The sequence below is a fragment of the Panulirus ornatus genome, chromosome 46 (assembly GCF_036320965.1).
Source record: "Panulirus ornatus isolate Po-2019 chromosome 46, ASM3632096v1, whole genome shotgun sequence".
NCBI lineage: Eukaryota > Metazoa > Arthropoda > Malacostraca > Decapoda > Palinuridae > Panulirus > Panulirus ornatus.
The window spans coordinates 9268446-9285920 of NC_092269.1; the positions used below are offsets into that span (position 1 = coordinate 9268446).

At 47.8% G+C, this 17475-nt stretch overlaps 1 protein-coding gene across 7 annotated transcripts in view; it reads left to right on the forward strand.

Moving 5' to 3' along the window:
• Nucleotides 1–17475, forward strand: part of LOC139763127 (irregular chiasm C-roughest protein-like) — a 136579-nt gene that overhangs the window by 92417 nt on the left and 26687 nt on the right. For 6 of the 7 annotated variants that reach the window (XM_071688814.1, XM_071688812.1, XM_071688817.1 and 3 more), the window contains exons 8-12: nucleotides 922–1021; nucleotides 5276–5455; nucleotides 7670–7928; nucleotides 11237–11395; nucleotides 12603–12710. In XM_071688814.1, the coding sequence (XP_071544915.1) occupies nucleotides 922–1021; nucleotides 5276–5455; nucleotides 7670–7928; nucleotides 11237–11395; nucleotides 12603–12710 (806 nt within the window). The remainder of the gene's footprint in view (nucleotides 1–921; nucleotides 1022–5275; nucleotides 5456–7669; nucleotides 7929–11236; nucleotides 11396–12602; nucleotides 12711–17475) is intronic. The other variant, XM_071688819.1, reaches the window with a different exon arrangement.

The window sequence follows — 17475 nt, forward strand, 5'->3', positions numbered from 1 at the left end:
ACTGAGCATTCAATGGTTTATTACGGGCTGTGGGGATTCCACTGACGAACCGTGATGTGAAACAACGAAGATCACTGCGTGTATATCATACAGCTGACGTTGTATAGGTAAGGGGTAAGGTAAGTCTCCCTTAGTAAAGGGAGAAGATGGAGGAGATAAGGGGAAGGGGGCAAGGTAGGGGTTGCCTCAGTAGAGGGAAGAGAGAGGGGAGGTTAAGGGGAAGGGGAACAGGCTTGTGGGGAAGAGAGGGAAGAGAGATGGGGGAGGTAAGGGAAGGGGACAAGGAAGGGGTTGCCTCAACTGACGGAAGAGAGAGGGGAGGTAAGGAGAAGGGGACAAGGAAGGGGTTGCCTCAACTGACGGAAGAGAGAGGGGAGGTAAGGAGAAGGGAACAAGGAAAGGGGTGCCTCAACAGACGGAAGAGAGAGGGGAGGTAAAGGGAAGGGGACAAGGTAGGAGGAACCTCAGAAAAGGGAAGAGAAAGAGGAAGGAAGTAAAGGGAAGGGGACAAGGTAGGGGGTGCCTGAGGTAAGGGGGTCATGACAGGTTTGTGAGAGGGTGAGGTGTACAGAGGAGGAGGTGGGACGCTCGAAGGACGGGAGGCAACAACTCTAACCACAGACAGTCATCCTGGTCATGGTTGATGTGGGAACTCTGGCCTGCTGGACGCTGTCATGTCTGGTGTTGCAGATGGTACCACAATAACCACAGTGTGTCTGGTGTTGCAGATGGTACCACAATAACCACAGTGTGTCTGGTGTTGCAGATGGTACACAATAACCACCAAAGTGTGTCTGGTGCAGATGGTACCACAATAACCACAGTGTGTCTGGTGTTGCAGATGGTACCACAATAACCACAGTGTGTCTGGTGTTGCAGATGGTACCACAATAACCACAGTGTGTTTATCTTGTGTTGCAGATGGTACCACAACAGCCAGGAGCTCCAGAACGAAACATCAAGAACACTAACGCTACACAAGATATCAAGAAACATACACCAAGACGCTATATCCTGCGAGGTGAGTCTTGAGGTGTTGCTGGTGTATTGCTCACGTCTAGGTAGTGTTGCTGACGTGTCCTGGGACTGGGTCTGCCTAGTGTGTCGTGGGACTGGGTCTGCCTACTGTGTCCTGGGACTGGGTCTGCCTAGTGTGTCCTGGAACTGGATCTGCCTAGTGTGTCCTGGGACTTGGTCTGCCTAGTGTGTCCTGGGACTGGGTCTGCCTAGTGTGTCCTAGGAGTGGGTCTAGCAAGTGTTGCTAGTGTGTCCTGGGACTGGCCATTGTTGCGAGTGTGTCCTAGTACCAGGTCTGGGCGGCTGGTGCCCTGGTCATCAGTCATCACAGTTCTAGTCGGCCGCCACGCACCAGTCTCCCCGCATGAATATGCAAATGAGATGTTTGTGTTGAGCAATACATCTTAAGATTCAAATATTCGTCTTGATTTCATGAGAGAACGTATTCTCGTCCCTATGAACTCATATTTAGTTCATGTCTTTGCTGTCTTTTGCACCTTATAGCCTCTCTCGCCTCGGCAAGCGAGTAAGGAAGAGTAGAAGAATGGCCCCAAATACAACTCCATGGTCTACCATGACCGCCCAGTGAAGGCACCTTACCTACCCAGCTCATCACGTCGACCCAATTCTTCCTATCCAATACGTGGATCTCGCCCCCCCCCCCCTTTTTGTGATCCTCACTTCCCAATGCCCCAAAGCCTCTTGCATTCCATTTGATTCGCGGTCTTCCATGTGTTCCTTCCGTTTCATACATAGAGATCCACTTTACAACTCTCTTCACTCATCCTCTCCATATGTCAGAACCGCTTCTGGTACACAGATCCCCTTTACAACTCTCTTCACTCATCCTCTCCATATGTCAGAACCGCTTCTGGTACACAGATCCACCTTACGACTCTCTTCACCCATCCTCTCCATATGTCAGAACTGCTTCTGGTACACAGATCCACTTTACGACTCTCTTCACTCATCCTCTCCATATGTCAGACCCGCTTCCGGTACACAGATCCACTTTACGACTCTCTTCACTCATCCTCTCCATATGTTAGAACCGCTTCTGGTACACAGATCCACTTTACGACTCTCTTCACTCATCCTCTCCATATGTCAGACCCGCTTCCGGTACACAGATCCACTTTACGACTCTCTTCACTCATCCTCTCCATATGTTAGAACCGCTTCCGGTACACAGATCACTTTACGACTCTCTTCACTCATCTCTCCATATGTCAGACCCCTTCCGACACAGATCCACTTACGACTCTCTTCACTCATCCTCTCCATATGTCAGAACCGCTTCTGGTACACAGATCCACTTTACGACTCTCTTCACTCATCGTCTCCATATGACGGAGCACTGAATATTCAACACACCCTAGTCAGCCCTCTGATTAAGACTACGACCCACTACCACATGTCTCGTCTCCTTGCTGTCACTTCTCACAGGGTCAACCCAATTTCCGCCGCATACCATCATCAGGAACCTCATTTCCAACAAATCCATCCTATCTTCACACTCCAGCACCAAGATTTACAACCATATAACACTGGCAGGACTTTTCTACCTTCAGACTTCGTTGTCTTTTGTCTTCCTGACACCACCCTCCCTCCACACAACATGATCAGGTCCAGTACTTTGAGTGCCTCTTCCATTCCCTGCCTCACTTCAGCCTCCTAGGGCCCACACACACAGCCATATCAACTCCCATGTAGCCTAATTTGCCCTATATCCTCCTCTAAATACTCTCTATTCAAAATCAAAACTGCCCTGTCTCACATTAACTTCCAACTCTTTCTTCCTTCACTCATTCCCAAACTTTGTCACCAGCTTTGGGAATCATTCTCTGGAGTTTGCCACTAGAAGTGAGACATCAGCATATAGCAACTAATTCAACTCCTGTGCACCACCCAGTGCCCACACTACCTCAAACCTACACATCTTGGCATCTGCCTCCCTCACCAGCCAGTCAGTCAACAGCTTAGGTAACGTTGGTGACGTAATCAAGTCTTGACATAGACCTACCTTCGCCAGGATCCACACACACACACACACACACACACCTTCCTTTCACTCTGGAACACATGGGGAAAGCTCTTTGCAACACCAAGTTATTCTCCTTTAGCTTGACTGTCTGTAGCATCTTTCATAAGAAATCTATGTCATGTGTACCATACACTCTTTCAAAATCAATAAACTCAACTTTCAAGTCACTCACTCACTCTCTCTCTCTACCTCTCTCTTGTATCCCTCTTTATCTCCCTATGTACTTCTTACACACACTCAAAGCAATCATTGGTCACACTTCCCCTACGTCTCTTGAAACATTATTGCTCCTTCCAAGTCAGCTGCTTCGTGCACTACACCGCCCCTTCCATCACCACTCCCTCATACACTGTACCTGGCATACTGAATAACCTTATACCACTGGGATTCGAGCGTTCATTATTGTCATCCTTGTGTTTATACTAAGGCACGAGACATGCCCTCCCTCCGCCAGTCCTCAAGTACATGACCCTGAGCCACACATACGTCGAGCAGCCTGACCATTATGTATGGTACACAGCGTCAGAACCATCCGTCAGCTGCCCGAGGGCACGAGACCTCTCGAGGGATGAACACTTGTTAAGATCTAGCGTTGTGTCTTGTAGCAAGAGGACGGTCGTATGTGTGTGTGTGGGCGGGAGAGGCTGACGTCTTGTGTTGGCTCTGTAGTAGTGCGGGGAAGAGGGATGGGTCGAGGAGAGGCGAGGAGAGGGTTATACAACGAGAGGTTACGACGGGCGAGAGAGAGAGAGAGAGAGAGAGAGAGAGAGAGAGAGAGAGAGAGAGAGAGAGAGAGAGAGAGAGAGAGACCCAGCCTCACACAGTGATTGTCACCAACTATGCCTGAGGACCCACTCTTAGCTCTTGTTCAAGTACCACTCGTGGCTCTCTCTCTCTCTCTCTCTCTCTCTCTCTCTCTCTCTCTCTCTCTCTCTCTCTCTCTCTCTCTCCCTCCACCCTACCCCTTCGCCTGTATCCCGGACCTCCTCCTCCAAGACCCACGTCCTCCATGTCCTGTTCTTCCGTGTCAGCATTAAACTTCAAGCTGAACTCCCACATTCAATACCCACCTGTACACCCACATTAATCCCTCAGCTGTATTCCCACATAGGCTCCAAATGTTGCCTTTCTCCCACGCTAATGTATTTCTCATTTGCCTCTGTGCAGGTGTATTTCCCAGCTGGCCCTTCACACAGGTGTATTCCTTCAACTGCCCTGTGTAGGTGTATAGCACAATCACCATACAGGTGTATAAGACCAGATACCCTCCATACAAGTGATGCAATAACTCTACACGCAGAGGTTTGAGTTCCATCACCAAACACTTGGATTATCTGTTACCTCGCAAGTGTATAGTTCCCCCTTGCCCACCACGTAGATGCTTTACCTTATCAACCACACAAAAGTATAACTGTGCTTGCCCCCTTCACACAGGGGGACGAAACCTCCTGGCCATCTTACATCAGTATAACCAGAAATCCACTCCGACACACAGGTTTAAGTACCACTCCAACCCAGAGATACAAGTGTGTTATCCTTGTCGCACCTAGCACTTTCATGCCCCCCCCCCCCCACATACACAGGTACACCAGAAGCCCTCAGGTGTATGTGGTCACTACTCATGTGGAGAATCAGTTTGGTCTGCCTGGCCTTCATCTTACCTAACAAATGATGGAGCATCTCTGTTCTTGGTCTACGTCAACTGTGGCTCTCTTCCAGCAACTGATGGTCGCCCCGTGTGATCGTATGCATGATGGACGCCCCGTGTGATCGTATACATGATGGACGCCGCCCTGTGTGATCGTACACATGAATGAGTTCGACAACAGCAGAGGCTGAAGCAGCTCTTCCACCTGTGTATATCTCTCGGTTAAGTTCTGCCTCCTGAACCACCTCCCATCCTGAGAGCTGTGTGTCTGTAGTCTTGCCACCTCACTGTACTACTCAGTCACAGTCAGCTGGACTCCCAGCTCAGCTCTTGTTCTCCCTCCTGGTGTGTGGCTGTCGCAGCTGACCAAGGGGTCAAAGACACTATTTCAGGTTCCGTCTACAAGTAAGGGGATCTGGTCTGGAAGGTGGGGACTAATCTATAGGGTCGAATGCTTCCTGAGTGAAAGGGGACAGGGGACACGTCCCAGAAGTCTCCCTTTAGAGTGGACCAACGTAATTCGATGGTGTTTCACAAAGGTAATCCTTTTGTCTCTCTCCCCCCAGGTGTCCAACAAGGTAGGCACGTCCAAAAGGACCCTGAGTGTTCACGTGCTGTACGGCCCTATGTTCCGTACACTGCCCCGTGACGTCATGGCTGAGACAGGGAAGGAGGTGGTGCTCAAGTGTGACGTAGACTCGAACCCGCCCGCCTCAATCGTGTGGCTGCAGCAGGGGTCCGACAAGGTACCGTCGCAATGATCCACCTCCCGCCATCTTACTCCTTCCTCATCTCTCTAAATGTAACAACAGCTCTGTCATGTGTCATCCAGGTTTACCTCTGTTGTACTATCCTCCTCCCGTCTAGGGAGATTAGGGATGTAGGGACCCTAACACTGTCGTCCAGCAGATAACCTCGTCATAGAAGAGTAGGTCTTCTATCTATTCTTCATTGACTTAAGTTACTCCTGAATGAAATGGGTAGTTTGAGAATCACTTAAGTTACTGAGCAATAAGTTACTGACGAATATAACTGGCAGCTTAAGAAACCTAGGCTTAAATAAGTCTTCTGTACAATATAATTGGCAGTTAAGGAAACCTAAGTATAATCAAGTCTACCTCGATTTCATGAGAATTATGTGATACACTTCACCCCCCTAATTATGATCGCCATTACGATACGTATTATCTTCAAATGCAATCAGTCTGAGCGTTGTCTCAAGTGTATCAACACCCGCGGTACTCCAGCCACCACCGCCCCTACACCTGGATGTATAGAGCATGATTCATGATGATGGCTGTGTGGTGTGGGTAATGATACGCTGTCACCTCCGCCTCATATTTCCATTCTCTTTCCCGTCCCCAAGACGTGCGACGGTTTTACAGTCATAATTTCTTCCTCCTTTTCTTTACTTCTCTTCCTTCTGTGGAGGAGGAGAAGGAGAAGCCAAGAACACCATCACTTGACCCTTTATCTCTGTTGCTGAATTTATAACATGGACTGTGGTTGCCGGAACATTAATCTTCACTATTTCTTTCGATTCGCAGGTTTTTACGCCTATTCTTATAATTAGCAATATATTTATTACTGATATGATAAAGATAAGTTCCTAACTGCTTTATACCCGCTGTTCAATTTTATAACTGCTTCAGGCTGGACACAAACTAAATTATGATTATACTCTTGATATTAGTCGAGATGGCACAGGTGACTGAATCCCCAACTTTAAATATATATATATATATATATATATATATATATATATATATATATATATATATATATATATATATATATATATATATATATATCCAAGCCTAAACTCAGTCACAGACAACAGCGAGTCCTTATCAATAAAGGAAACATTAACGCTAGTGGACATACTGGCCCAGAATAAGAAGCTGGTGGATATATCATTGATGGTCTTGTCTATAGCAAGTTAGAGGCAAAACACATGTACAGCAATGGCTAAGTTAAAAGCGCAGTAACCTTTGCCACAATCATCCAGGTGAATACTATCATTAACCTTCAGTTTTTTTTTTTAAGTCGAAGACTTCGGATGCCTGAAATTATACCTAGTCAGGACCAGGCCTTGAATAAAATATAAATACGTCAGGGTCGTTAAAGCAATCATCTTACAAAATACATCCATCAATCAGAGAGATCCCTTTAGGACCACAGGTCCTGAAGGTGTCTGCTGATGATATCTTTTCCAACCTTTTCAATGGTTTCCGAGACCTTCATCCCACTCCACTCCACTGCTGCTGAGTCTGCAGTGTCTTAACCATGCATACTTTGTGAATGGACCATCCATCAGTATTTCCTGAGACCTTATATTGTCCCTTATCATGAGGTGTCAATTTTCCCCTCCTCATTTTATCCTCCTACCTTATTTTTTCATCTCTCCCCCTACCCCATCATCATACATCTCTAGATAGATGAGATCAGATCTCATCTCTTAAGTTTCGTCTCCATCACACTAACATCAAGAATGTTTTCCCTAATACTGTCCTTCAACTCTGGGTCTTGTTTTTCCTAATACTGTCCTTCAACTCTGGATCTTGTTTTCCCTAATACTGTTCTTGAACTCTGGGTCTTGTTTCCCTAATACTGTCCTTGAACTCTGGGTCTTGTTTTCCCTAATACTGTCCTTGAACTCTGGGTCTTGTTTTCCCTAATACTGTCCTTGAACTCTGGGTCTTGTTTTCCCTAATACTGTCCTTGAACTCTGGGTCTTGTTTTCCCTAATACTGTCCTTGAACTCTGGGTCTTGTTTTCCCTAATACTGTCCTTGAACTCTGGGTCTTGTTTTCCCTAATACTGTCCTTGAACTCTGGGTCTTGTTTTCCCTAATGCTGTCCTTGAACTCTGGGTCTTGTTTTCCCTAATACTGTCCTTGAACTCTGAGTCTTAACTAGTGAGCATCACGTACCACAACTGTGTTGTGTTGTGTTGTGCAGATCATCGGTTCTGGGCCACAGTTGGTGGTTGTGGTAGGGACGTCCACTGCCGGGGTCTACACCTGCCAGGCCGCCGTCAGGGGGTTCCCGGACCTACAGGGGCGGCTCAGGGTGCTGGTGAAGGGCCCGCCCACCATCGTGAGCGCCGAAGAGCAGCAGGGCAGGATGGGCGACACCGTCACCCTCGAGTGTAGCACTGTCTCCATCCCCAGCCCTATAAGGATCACCTGGACCTACAACGGCAGGGAAATTGACCTCTGTGAGTATAATGAAAACATACCAATTAACTGTATGAGCAATTATGATTAAGTTAATGATAACCATTAACGCTAGTTATAGTGGTCATATACAGTAACAGTTAAAGACCTTATGTTAGTGTTAGTTACTGTGGTTAATGGTTAGGGATTAACAAGTTAAATTTGCCAAGTCGCCTTGCATCCTCTGTTACATATGTTACTCTTTTATTGTCACAGCTGCACGTCCTATGTCACACATGGTACATACTTAATAACAATGTCTTAAAGTCCTCTTCTTACACGCCATACCTTCTGTACCACATACATCTGTTTTACAATCGCACGCTTTATGCCACATTCAAGTCCTGTGACACCCACCATATGAGCTACTACGTCACACGTTACGAATGTCACGTCTTTTGCGTCATACGTGTCGCGTCGTCTTGCAACGTAAGTCAGACATGAAACTTGTCCTGTATGTGAGATGTCTTAATTCTATGTCCACATTTTAAAGGTTCCAATGTGCCTTATGTCACATATTACAGCCATATGTCAAAACTACATATCCTCTCTGTGTCGCATCTCCTATGTCGCACATCACACGATCTGTGTCACATATTTCACCCTCTGGTTGCTACCCCTCCAGGATCTTAAGTTCACATATCAGGTACCATACATACAAGTCCTCTGTCCACACAACTGTATCACAACCTCCTTACGACACAGGTCGTATTCATGGTACCACAACATATCAAGAATTCTCTTATTTCTGCCACACACGCTATGCCACACGACCAATACCCACGTCACGTGTAGGTATACAGCCACCGTTCAATATCGCACGTGTCAATTATGCAACATCACACGTGTAAAGTTTCTACAGCGAGTTTTATAATTTGTATCTAAATCCTCGTCACACACAGGGAACAAACCACATCACAACACGCCAGGGTACTGGACGAAATCTCCTTCACAAACACCTTATTCCCACACACAGATTTTCCCCCCGCCTCCTTCAGTGGTGGGGGGGAAAAAATATGAGTGAAAAAAGATTGAGCTGGAACTTAACGAATGTCAAAGTTTTTCTATTAAAGTGGGATCGATTCTTCTTGGGGGAGGGTCTGGCAAAGTGGGTAAATGTTGGTGAAAGTTGAGATCATATCTGAAGTGACGGGAGTGGTGTTTGGAATTTCATGAGGGGTGGGAAGAAGGCGAGTCTTGGTAATGATCCACACACACACACACTGTGGGAGGAGAAAAACACCACCACCACCACCACCTCCTGGGGAGAGAGAGAGAGAGAGAGAGAGAGAGAGAGAGAGAGAGAGAGAGAGAGAGAGAGAGAGGATATCAGCTGGTGCAGTAGTCCCACCTGGGAGGAGTACCGCCGGGGTTGTGGGGTTGGTGTGTGGAGGAGGATGAGCTCAGGGTAGGATGGGGTCAGGTGACTCAGGATAGGGCCTGGCTGTTCTCCCTCAGGGTAGGGCCTGGCTGGTGACCTGGCCTCCGTCAGGGTAGGGCCTGGCTGGTGACCTGGCCTCCGTCAGGGTAGGGCCTGGCTGGTGACCTGGCCTCCCTCAGGGTCGGGCCTAGCAGCATGCAGACACCCACCCCCCCCCTCCCACATTAAAGGGTCACATACAGGATCAGTCTGGGATACGAACCCTTGACAACACAGCAGTCTGGCTGCACCAGGGGGTCATCATCATCATGTATCTACCAACCTCACTGGAAGAGGACCTTCCCTGGATCACTAGAGGGGGTTCCAGAACCCCTGCTGGTCCAGTCTGTTGGCGGTACAGAATACCTGAGTATGTACGTCACACCAGAACCCCTGCTGGTCCAGTCTGTTGGTGGTACAGAATACCTGAGTATGTACGTCACACCAGAACCCCTGCTGGTCCAGTCTGTTGGTGGTACAGAATACCTGAGTACGTACGTCACACCAGAACCCCTGCTGGTCCAGTCTGTTGGTGGTACAGAATACCTGAGTATGTACGTCACACCAGAACCCCTGCTGGTCCAGTCTGTTGGCGGTACAGAATACCTGAGTATGTACGTCACACCAGAACCCCTGCTGGTCCAGTCTGTTGGTGGTACAGAATACCTGAGTATGTACGTCACACCAGAACCCCTGCTGGTCCAGTCTGTTGGTGGTACAGAATACCTGAGTACGTACGTCACACCAGAACGAATGGATACATCAGTCCAGCCGAGCAACGAGAGGCAGGCCGGCGGCAGAACACAGAACACCTCTCCTCTGTCGATCACTGTCCTCAAACATCTTCAGCAGCTGTGTGCTCCATCAGAAGACCACGGTCCACTCTGACCCATCTGATCCATCATCTCTCTCTCTTCTCTCTCTCTCTCTCTCTCTCTCTCTCTCTCTCTCTCTCTCTCTCTCTTCTGAGACGCCTCCTCGCCAAGACGGGAAATAATAATGGGAGTTACGAGGAACAGGAGGCTTTGGAAGTCTTAAAGATAATGCCAGGGAGGGATCTGGGATTAATTAGCCAGTCCGTGTTAATCAAAGTGTTTCCTCCTGTGCTCCAACGTCCGGATTCACAGGAAGAAGAATTCGAGATGAAATATTATGTTAGCCTCGTTCGACCTCTGAGAATGGGAGAATGTACTTCATATTAGGTGGGAACTTCACCTTCTGTCTCAACCAATTTGCTGAATTTTCTCTTAATGTCCAAGTCTCGAGTGTTGGATAGGAGGCGCCCTGGAGGCCAGGCCATCATTGCTATATGGTAAAGATGGAACAATTCGAAAGCTAAAGAAAGAGCAGAGAAAAAAACAAAGAAACGAATTACTCTCTTGTGATTTTCAAAAGTCTCTAGGCCTATGACGCATGCTCTGCCGGAGTCCGTTCTGCTATGGGTTAAAAGCGACTAATTCTTCTTTAGATTCGCATTAGATATACATAAGTTGAGGGACTTAGGAGCAACGTGTTCAGTGTCCACAGCCCCACACTACTGATATCATACCAATTACTGACCCTTTTATCCCTAGCTAACAAGCCAATGACTAGCGACGCCCCAAATACTTACTAACAGCACGGCATTCTTACACCTCCAGGCTCTACTAACACTCCAACACCTACTGACACCAACCCGATCTAAGTTGTACCTGCCAACACAGAGATAGCACTAACACATCCACTAATCTACTAACACCCTTGAAACAACTTACACCAAGGCAGGACTAACATCCCACAACGTACTAACCCTCTAGTGTCACTACCAGTCCAGGATCTACTGACACCCTACAGCATGACCACCAGCCCAAGACCTACTGACCACTCTCCCTTCTCCCTCTGCTGGTGCAGCTGACCCGAGGTACGAGGTGGTGGAGGATGAGCAGGAAGAAGGTCTGAGGAACATCCTGGTGATCCATGATGCTGACAGCCAAGACTTCGGCGCCTACAACTGTTCTGTGGTGAACGAATACGGCGTCGCCAGGAAGCAGATCAGACTCAACAAGGAAAGTAAGTGGTTCACACTCTCGTCTGTCCGTCACGCCTTACCATCTGCACACCTGTGGTAGAGGACGTTGTGAACACATCCCGTACTGGGACATTGTGACGGTCTGTCATTTCAGATTAATATTATCTTGCTCCAAAGGATTGGAACTATGACTTAAGGCACATCTAGCACTCTGTTATTGCTGGTTTCTTTCATATCGGTTTTCTTTTGTCTGTTGTAAATAACTGCATCAAATAACTGGGATGATGTTAAAGACTTGTGCTGCAAGTTGGACTGTTACATTACAAAGCAATTAATTATAGGGATTCTAATTATCTTGATACACTATAATACAAATGTCAATTATCTTTATTATAAAATATTTTACCTCCAATACATCGAGACAATTTAACGCATAAAATCGCGTCTTCGCTGACAGGCAAGAAATATAATACAATGATAAATCTCGCGGGGAAAATGAAGAAGCAAAACCAATACAGCAAAATATGAGGAGATTCTGAGACTTACTCTCCTCCTCCTCCTCCTCCTCCTCCTCCTCCTCTCAGGATATGAGAGTAAATACCGCGAGGTAAAAATGTCTGTAATCCGGCAGACCTTCCACAGATGGTGAGGGTATATTGAGGAGTCATCAGGAAGGTGGGGCAACTGGCGTGGTGTACCACAAGGGGATACATTGTGGTTCCACTGATGACTAGGTCAGAGGGATGCACATTAACCAACTGACCAGCCTGAGGTACTAGTGAGTGACAGGTTTGAGTTACGGCAGCTGGGAGGGTCCTGTGGCACTCAATGGCTGTAGTGAGTGACAGGTTTGAGTTACGACAGCTGAGAGGGTCCTGTGGCACTCAGTGGCTTCAGGGAGTATTATGCCTGAGCTAAGACGGATGGGAGGGTAATTTGGCACTCACTGGCTCTAGTGAGTGTCAGGCATGAGTTACGGAAGCTGGGAGGGTCCCGTGGCACATACTATAACTAGTGAGTGACATGCCTGAGCTAGGGAAGCTGTGATAGCAACAGGAGGCCTGATTGGCCCATGAATGGGTCGTCTAACTACAAAAAAAGAATCAGAGAAAGGGGCTACGTGAGGATATACTCTCTAAGGCTCAGTCCTCTGTTCTTAACGCTACCTCGCTAACGCGGGCAATGGGAATATGTATGATATACATGGGTTATGGTGAAGTATATGTGGCTTGTTCTACTGGACTACAGAGACGGTGCCCGTGTTGCTCCTGGTGGGCGGAGTCGTGGCTGTGGTCGTGGTGGCTGTGGTCGTCGCCTCCCTCGTCCTCTGCAACAAGCGACACTCCGCCATCAAAGGTGAGTGAGGGAGAGAGAGAGGAGAGAGAGAGAGAGAGAGAGAGAGAGAGAGAGAGAGAGAGAGAGAGAGTGTACAATGACCTCTTTGTTTTCCATGGAAGGTGCACAAGTCCTTCCCCCCATCTTAATATTGTCCCCTTTCCGTCGATCACCTCACACTGGTCCAGCCCTGTGCCTTAAAGACATACCCGATCCCTCCTCCCACACACGACACTCCCACGTAATGACCCCCAGCTGTCCATTCCAGCATAGCTAAGGGAGGTATTCCCATACATCCCTCTCGACCCTTCCCCCTTTTTTTTTCATCAAATCCCTCACGCGTTCCCCTAAGTCCTTCCCAGCTGGTGGGGAAAACCCCCTGTCCTCATGCAGATCACCTGGTCTACTCAGACTTGCAGATTATGATAAGATCTCCCACTTTCCCTTCTGGGTTGTGGAGGAGGGCATTCGTCGTATTTACAGCCTCCCTTCATAACCCAGGCGCCCAACAATTGGAGTACCATTCTCGTGGCATATTTTTCAAACTTATCTATCTATCTATCACCCGGGGATGCACACAGGTACACCCCACTCGAGCTGAGGCCTCACACATGTGATGCATATTCCATAAAGCATATTTTTCCATTCATCAACCTAAATGCTCTTCTTACGTCTGTCGAAATATTTGCATCACCCGCACTGGCCTTCTCCCAAGTGCGTCTACCAAATGGTAAAGTGTTACGTATTAATACCCCAAGAGTTTCATATTGTCACTTCTCCTTAAATTTTTCCCAGATCTCCTATCGCTCCATCGAGGTCGCGTTGATCTCCTCCCAATTCCCAGTGCACATCTCCTCATTTGGTCATCCTCCATCTACACTGCCAAACTGCTGGGGTATACAGACCTCCCTCTAATGGTCCTATTCATTGTGTCACAACACTACTCTCTTCCACCAGTTCTGCATCATCCCTTTATCCCCTACTGTGACCTTCAGTTACACATATTCTCCGCAGTCTGGGCGCGTTATTACCGTCTTCCTCTACCGTCACACCTTCAGTGAGGGGGGTGGGGGTAACGTAACATCTACCTGATGGTCACAGGAGTATAGAGTGTGTAACGTTCGTAACACATGGGTTATAAGGGTTCCATAGGTTTACCCAGGGCCAACAACACTGACATATACACTCACATACACATACAGACGTTACAGTGACGGTATCAGTGTATTTATACAATGTAGTCTTACAGAGAGGTATAGTTTTTTCAGTTTTATCTTGATTCTATTAATGAATGATGAAGGAAGATAGTGGTGTTGTACTGTGGTGAAGAAAATGTATTCTACCCCTTACAAAATTTCAGTCAAATGAACTGAGAAAAACTTTTCTTTTTTCTTTAGGCAGAAATTCATACTGATGAAGGCTGGGGAGACTATTAAACTTTCTCTAAACTTTTCTCTACTTTTATCCAGTTTAAATTTAACAACAGTTCTTGAAAGAAAACGAAATGTTGTAGGTTATAGGTATTGGTAGAGTTATGGTTGTGATGACCTTCACCTGTTAACAGCCATTAGACCTAACAACATACGTCACCTGGACCACTGGTGGTCACGTGATCCAAAATTGTTGACCTCAGCGTGATGACCTAACCCTGGATCTCTCCTCCTTCCTCCACATCAATACCTCAATGATCAACACATGGTCAACAACACACACCTTAATGATTGAAGAATGTTATATTGATTCAACATCACTACTCGAAAGCAGTATCTATCTATCTATCTATTTAGCTGTTCATCTACTCTCTGTCTCTCCATTTATCTATCTATCTATCTATCTACCCTTCTTCCTTCCACCCAGACATCGACCACACAATTTTAACTCCATCTAACATCTGGTTTTACCCGCCACAGTCACACCAACGATTAACATAAAGGATTTAACATGAACTTGTGGTTGTCGTACACAGAATAACTCAATTACCCGCCACTTGGCCACAGGATTACACTCAGTGTGGATATAGTTAGTTTGTTGAAACCGAGTTTTACTCTCGTGTGTGTGTGTGTGTGTGTGTGTGGTGTGTGTGTGTTCCATTGAGTGTATATACTTGTGTTCCTAGATACTAAAGTGTACGTGATGCTATTTACTATGAGGCGGGGTGGCGACAGAAATGGATGAAATCATATATATATATATATATATAATATATATAATATATATATATATATATATATATATATATATGTGTGCGTGTGTGTGTGTGTGTGTGTGTGAGTGGATGGGCCATTCTTCTGTTTCCTGGCGCTACCTCGATTAAGTATAATATATATATATATATATATATATATATATATATATATATATATATATATATCAAAACAGGAGATCAAACCCTCTCATGGGATCGTTTCATGTGCAGAGAATCAATTATATTCTTAATTGACGACAAAGATTCCTTTGATGAAATTTTTTCCCGGTAATTAAACACGTTTGATCTTCTCGAGTTATCGTTCAATTCTCATTTGGAAGCATTATATCCCCACGCCTCATTTGCAAGTCAATGAGACAAATAGGGGCAAGGTCTTTCGTTCAGTAAAAGTGTCTGGGAATGTAAAGTAGATCCGGAAATGGTTCCACAGTAACTTTTTTTATTCTATCTTTTTTTTTCCCCCTGAGATGATGAGGTGAGTTTGACTGAACCCCTTACCCCACCCTCAACACCTCCCATTAGACAGTCATCATGTTGGCCACTTAAGATGATGAACCACATACCATGGTCAGGTGAGGACCTACAGCCCTGTGATCGGGGTTGGAAATGGAAGCTTATCTCATCTTAGAAAACAGAGGAACGCTCCCTATCTCTCTCTCTCTCTCTCTCTCTCTCTCTCTCTCTCTCTCTCTCTCTCTCTCTCTCTCTCTCTCTCTCTCTCCAGTCCAAGCATCATTGTTCTCGTACTAAAAGTCTCGGTGCCACACACACACTTGGTCGAGGCCGTACCAAGCCTTGTGTCTCGACTGCCAGGAGGCAAAGTTCTCGATACCAGTTCGACCCGACGCGTGACGAGGACTCGAGTCGTGTCCCAGGTGTGTGTGATGGTGAGCGTCCAGACCCAGGGCTAGTGGGGCTGCCCACTGCTGAACCACCACTGTCATCCCAGACACTATCCAGTGGTGATGAAACTGGAGAAGTCGGTCAGGAGACGTGTTAGGCTTGCTTGCTCGACCCCCTGGGTAACCTGAACTTAAACTGCTCGTTGTTATTCAAGGATCACCACTGAGTAACCCAGGCAGGTCCTGAGAACTGTGTGTGCTGGAGGACTATAGGGAAGATAATGGCATGATACACCAGCACTGGTTGTTGAAGACTCGCCCTTCACCCAGCCAGCCAGGTGGGCCTCAGTCTAGCACGGGGACCTTGTCTTAAGACGGCCCATCTTGCCCTAACCTGACATTATCAGTCATTCTGAAACGTCCGCCTTTTTCATTGTTCCAATATTTTCCTTGATGGTGTGATGACTGTCGAGGGGTTTGGTCTGGATCACAGCCCAGTCGTTGATGATTCCACACAGTCCAAATGTAACATCACACACAAATATTCACACTAGCCTTCTTCTCGACTGTTCTTACTTCGCTGGTCCACATGGTCAAGTAATCCTGGGTGTGGTGGTGGCTGACGGCAGCGCCCCTGGGGAGGCTACGAGCTGGTGATGCAGGTGTGAACCTATGGTGATCCCTCCTGCAGCAGTAGCCTCACCCCCAGCAGGTGGTTCCTGGCTCCCTCCTGCAGCAGTAGCCTCACCCCCAGCAGGTGGTTCCTGGCTCCCTCCTGCAGCAGTAGCCTCACCCCCAGCAGATGGTTCCTGGCTCCCTCCTGCAGCAGTAGCCTCACCCCCAGCAGGTGGTCCTGGCTCCCTCCTGCAGCCCCAGCAGATGGTTCCTGGCTCCCTCCTGCAGCAGTAGCCTCATCCCCAGCAGGTGGTCCCTGGCTCCCTCCTGCAGCAATAGCCTCACCCCCAGCAGATGGTTCCTGGCTCCCTCCTGAGAGCAGTAGCCTCACCCCCAGCAGGTGGTTCCTGGCTCCCTCCTGCGCAGCCCCACCAGATGGTTCCTGGCTCCCTCCTAGCAGTAGCCTCACCCCCAGCAGGTGGTTCCTGGCTCCCTCCTGCAGCAGTAGCCTCACCTCCAGCAGATGGTTCCTGGCTCCCTCCTGCAGCAGTAGCCTCACCCCCAGCAGATGGTTCCTGGCTCCCTCCTGCAGCAGTAGCCTCACCCCCAGCAGATGGTTCCTGGCTCCCTCCTGCAGCAGTAGCCTCACCCCCAGCAGATGGTTCCTGGCTCCCTCCTGTAGCCCCAGCAGGTGGTTCCTGGCTCCCTCCTGCAGCAGTAGCCTCACCCCCAGCAGATGGTTCCTGGCTCCCTCCTGTAGCCCCAGCAGGTGGTTCCTGGCTCCCTCCTGCAGCAGTAGCCTCACCCCCACAGATGGTTCCTGGCTCCCTCCTGCAGCAGTAGCCTCACCCCCAGCAGATGGTTCCTGGCTCCCTCCTGCAGCAGTAGCCTCACCCCCAGCAGGTGGTTCTTCGTGCCTCCTTATGGCCGTAATCCTCTTTCTTCCCCGACCCTGGACCATCTTAAGCTCCACTTCAAGCTAACATTCCACCTTAGCAATTGCAGCTTGGCTTAAAACTCGGCCAACTTCCGCACTTGTGGGCTTCACAGTAGAGTTACACAGGGTCGTCTTGTGGCGAATTAAGTGTGAGAAATCGGGTAAAAGTTTGGCTGATGGTGTGTT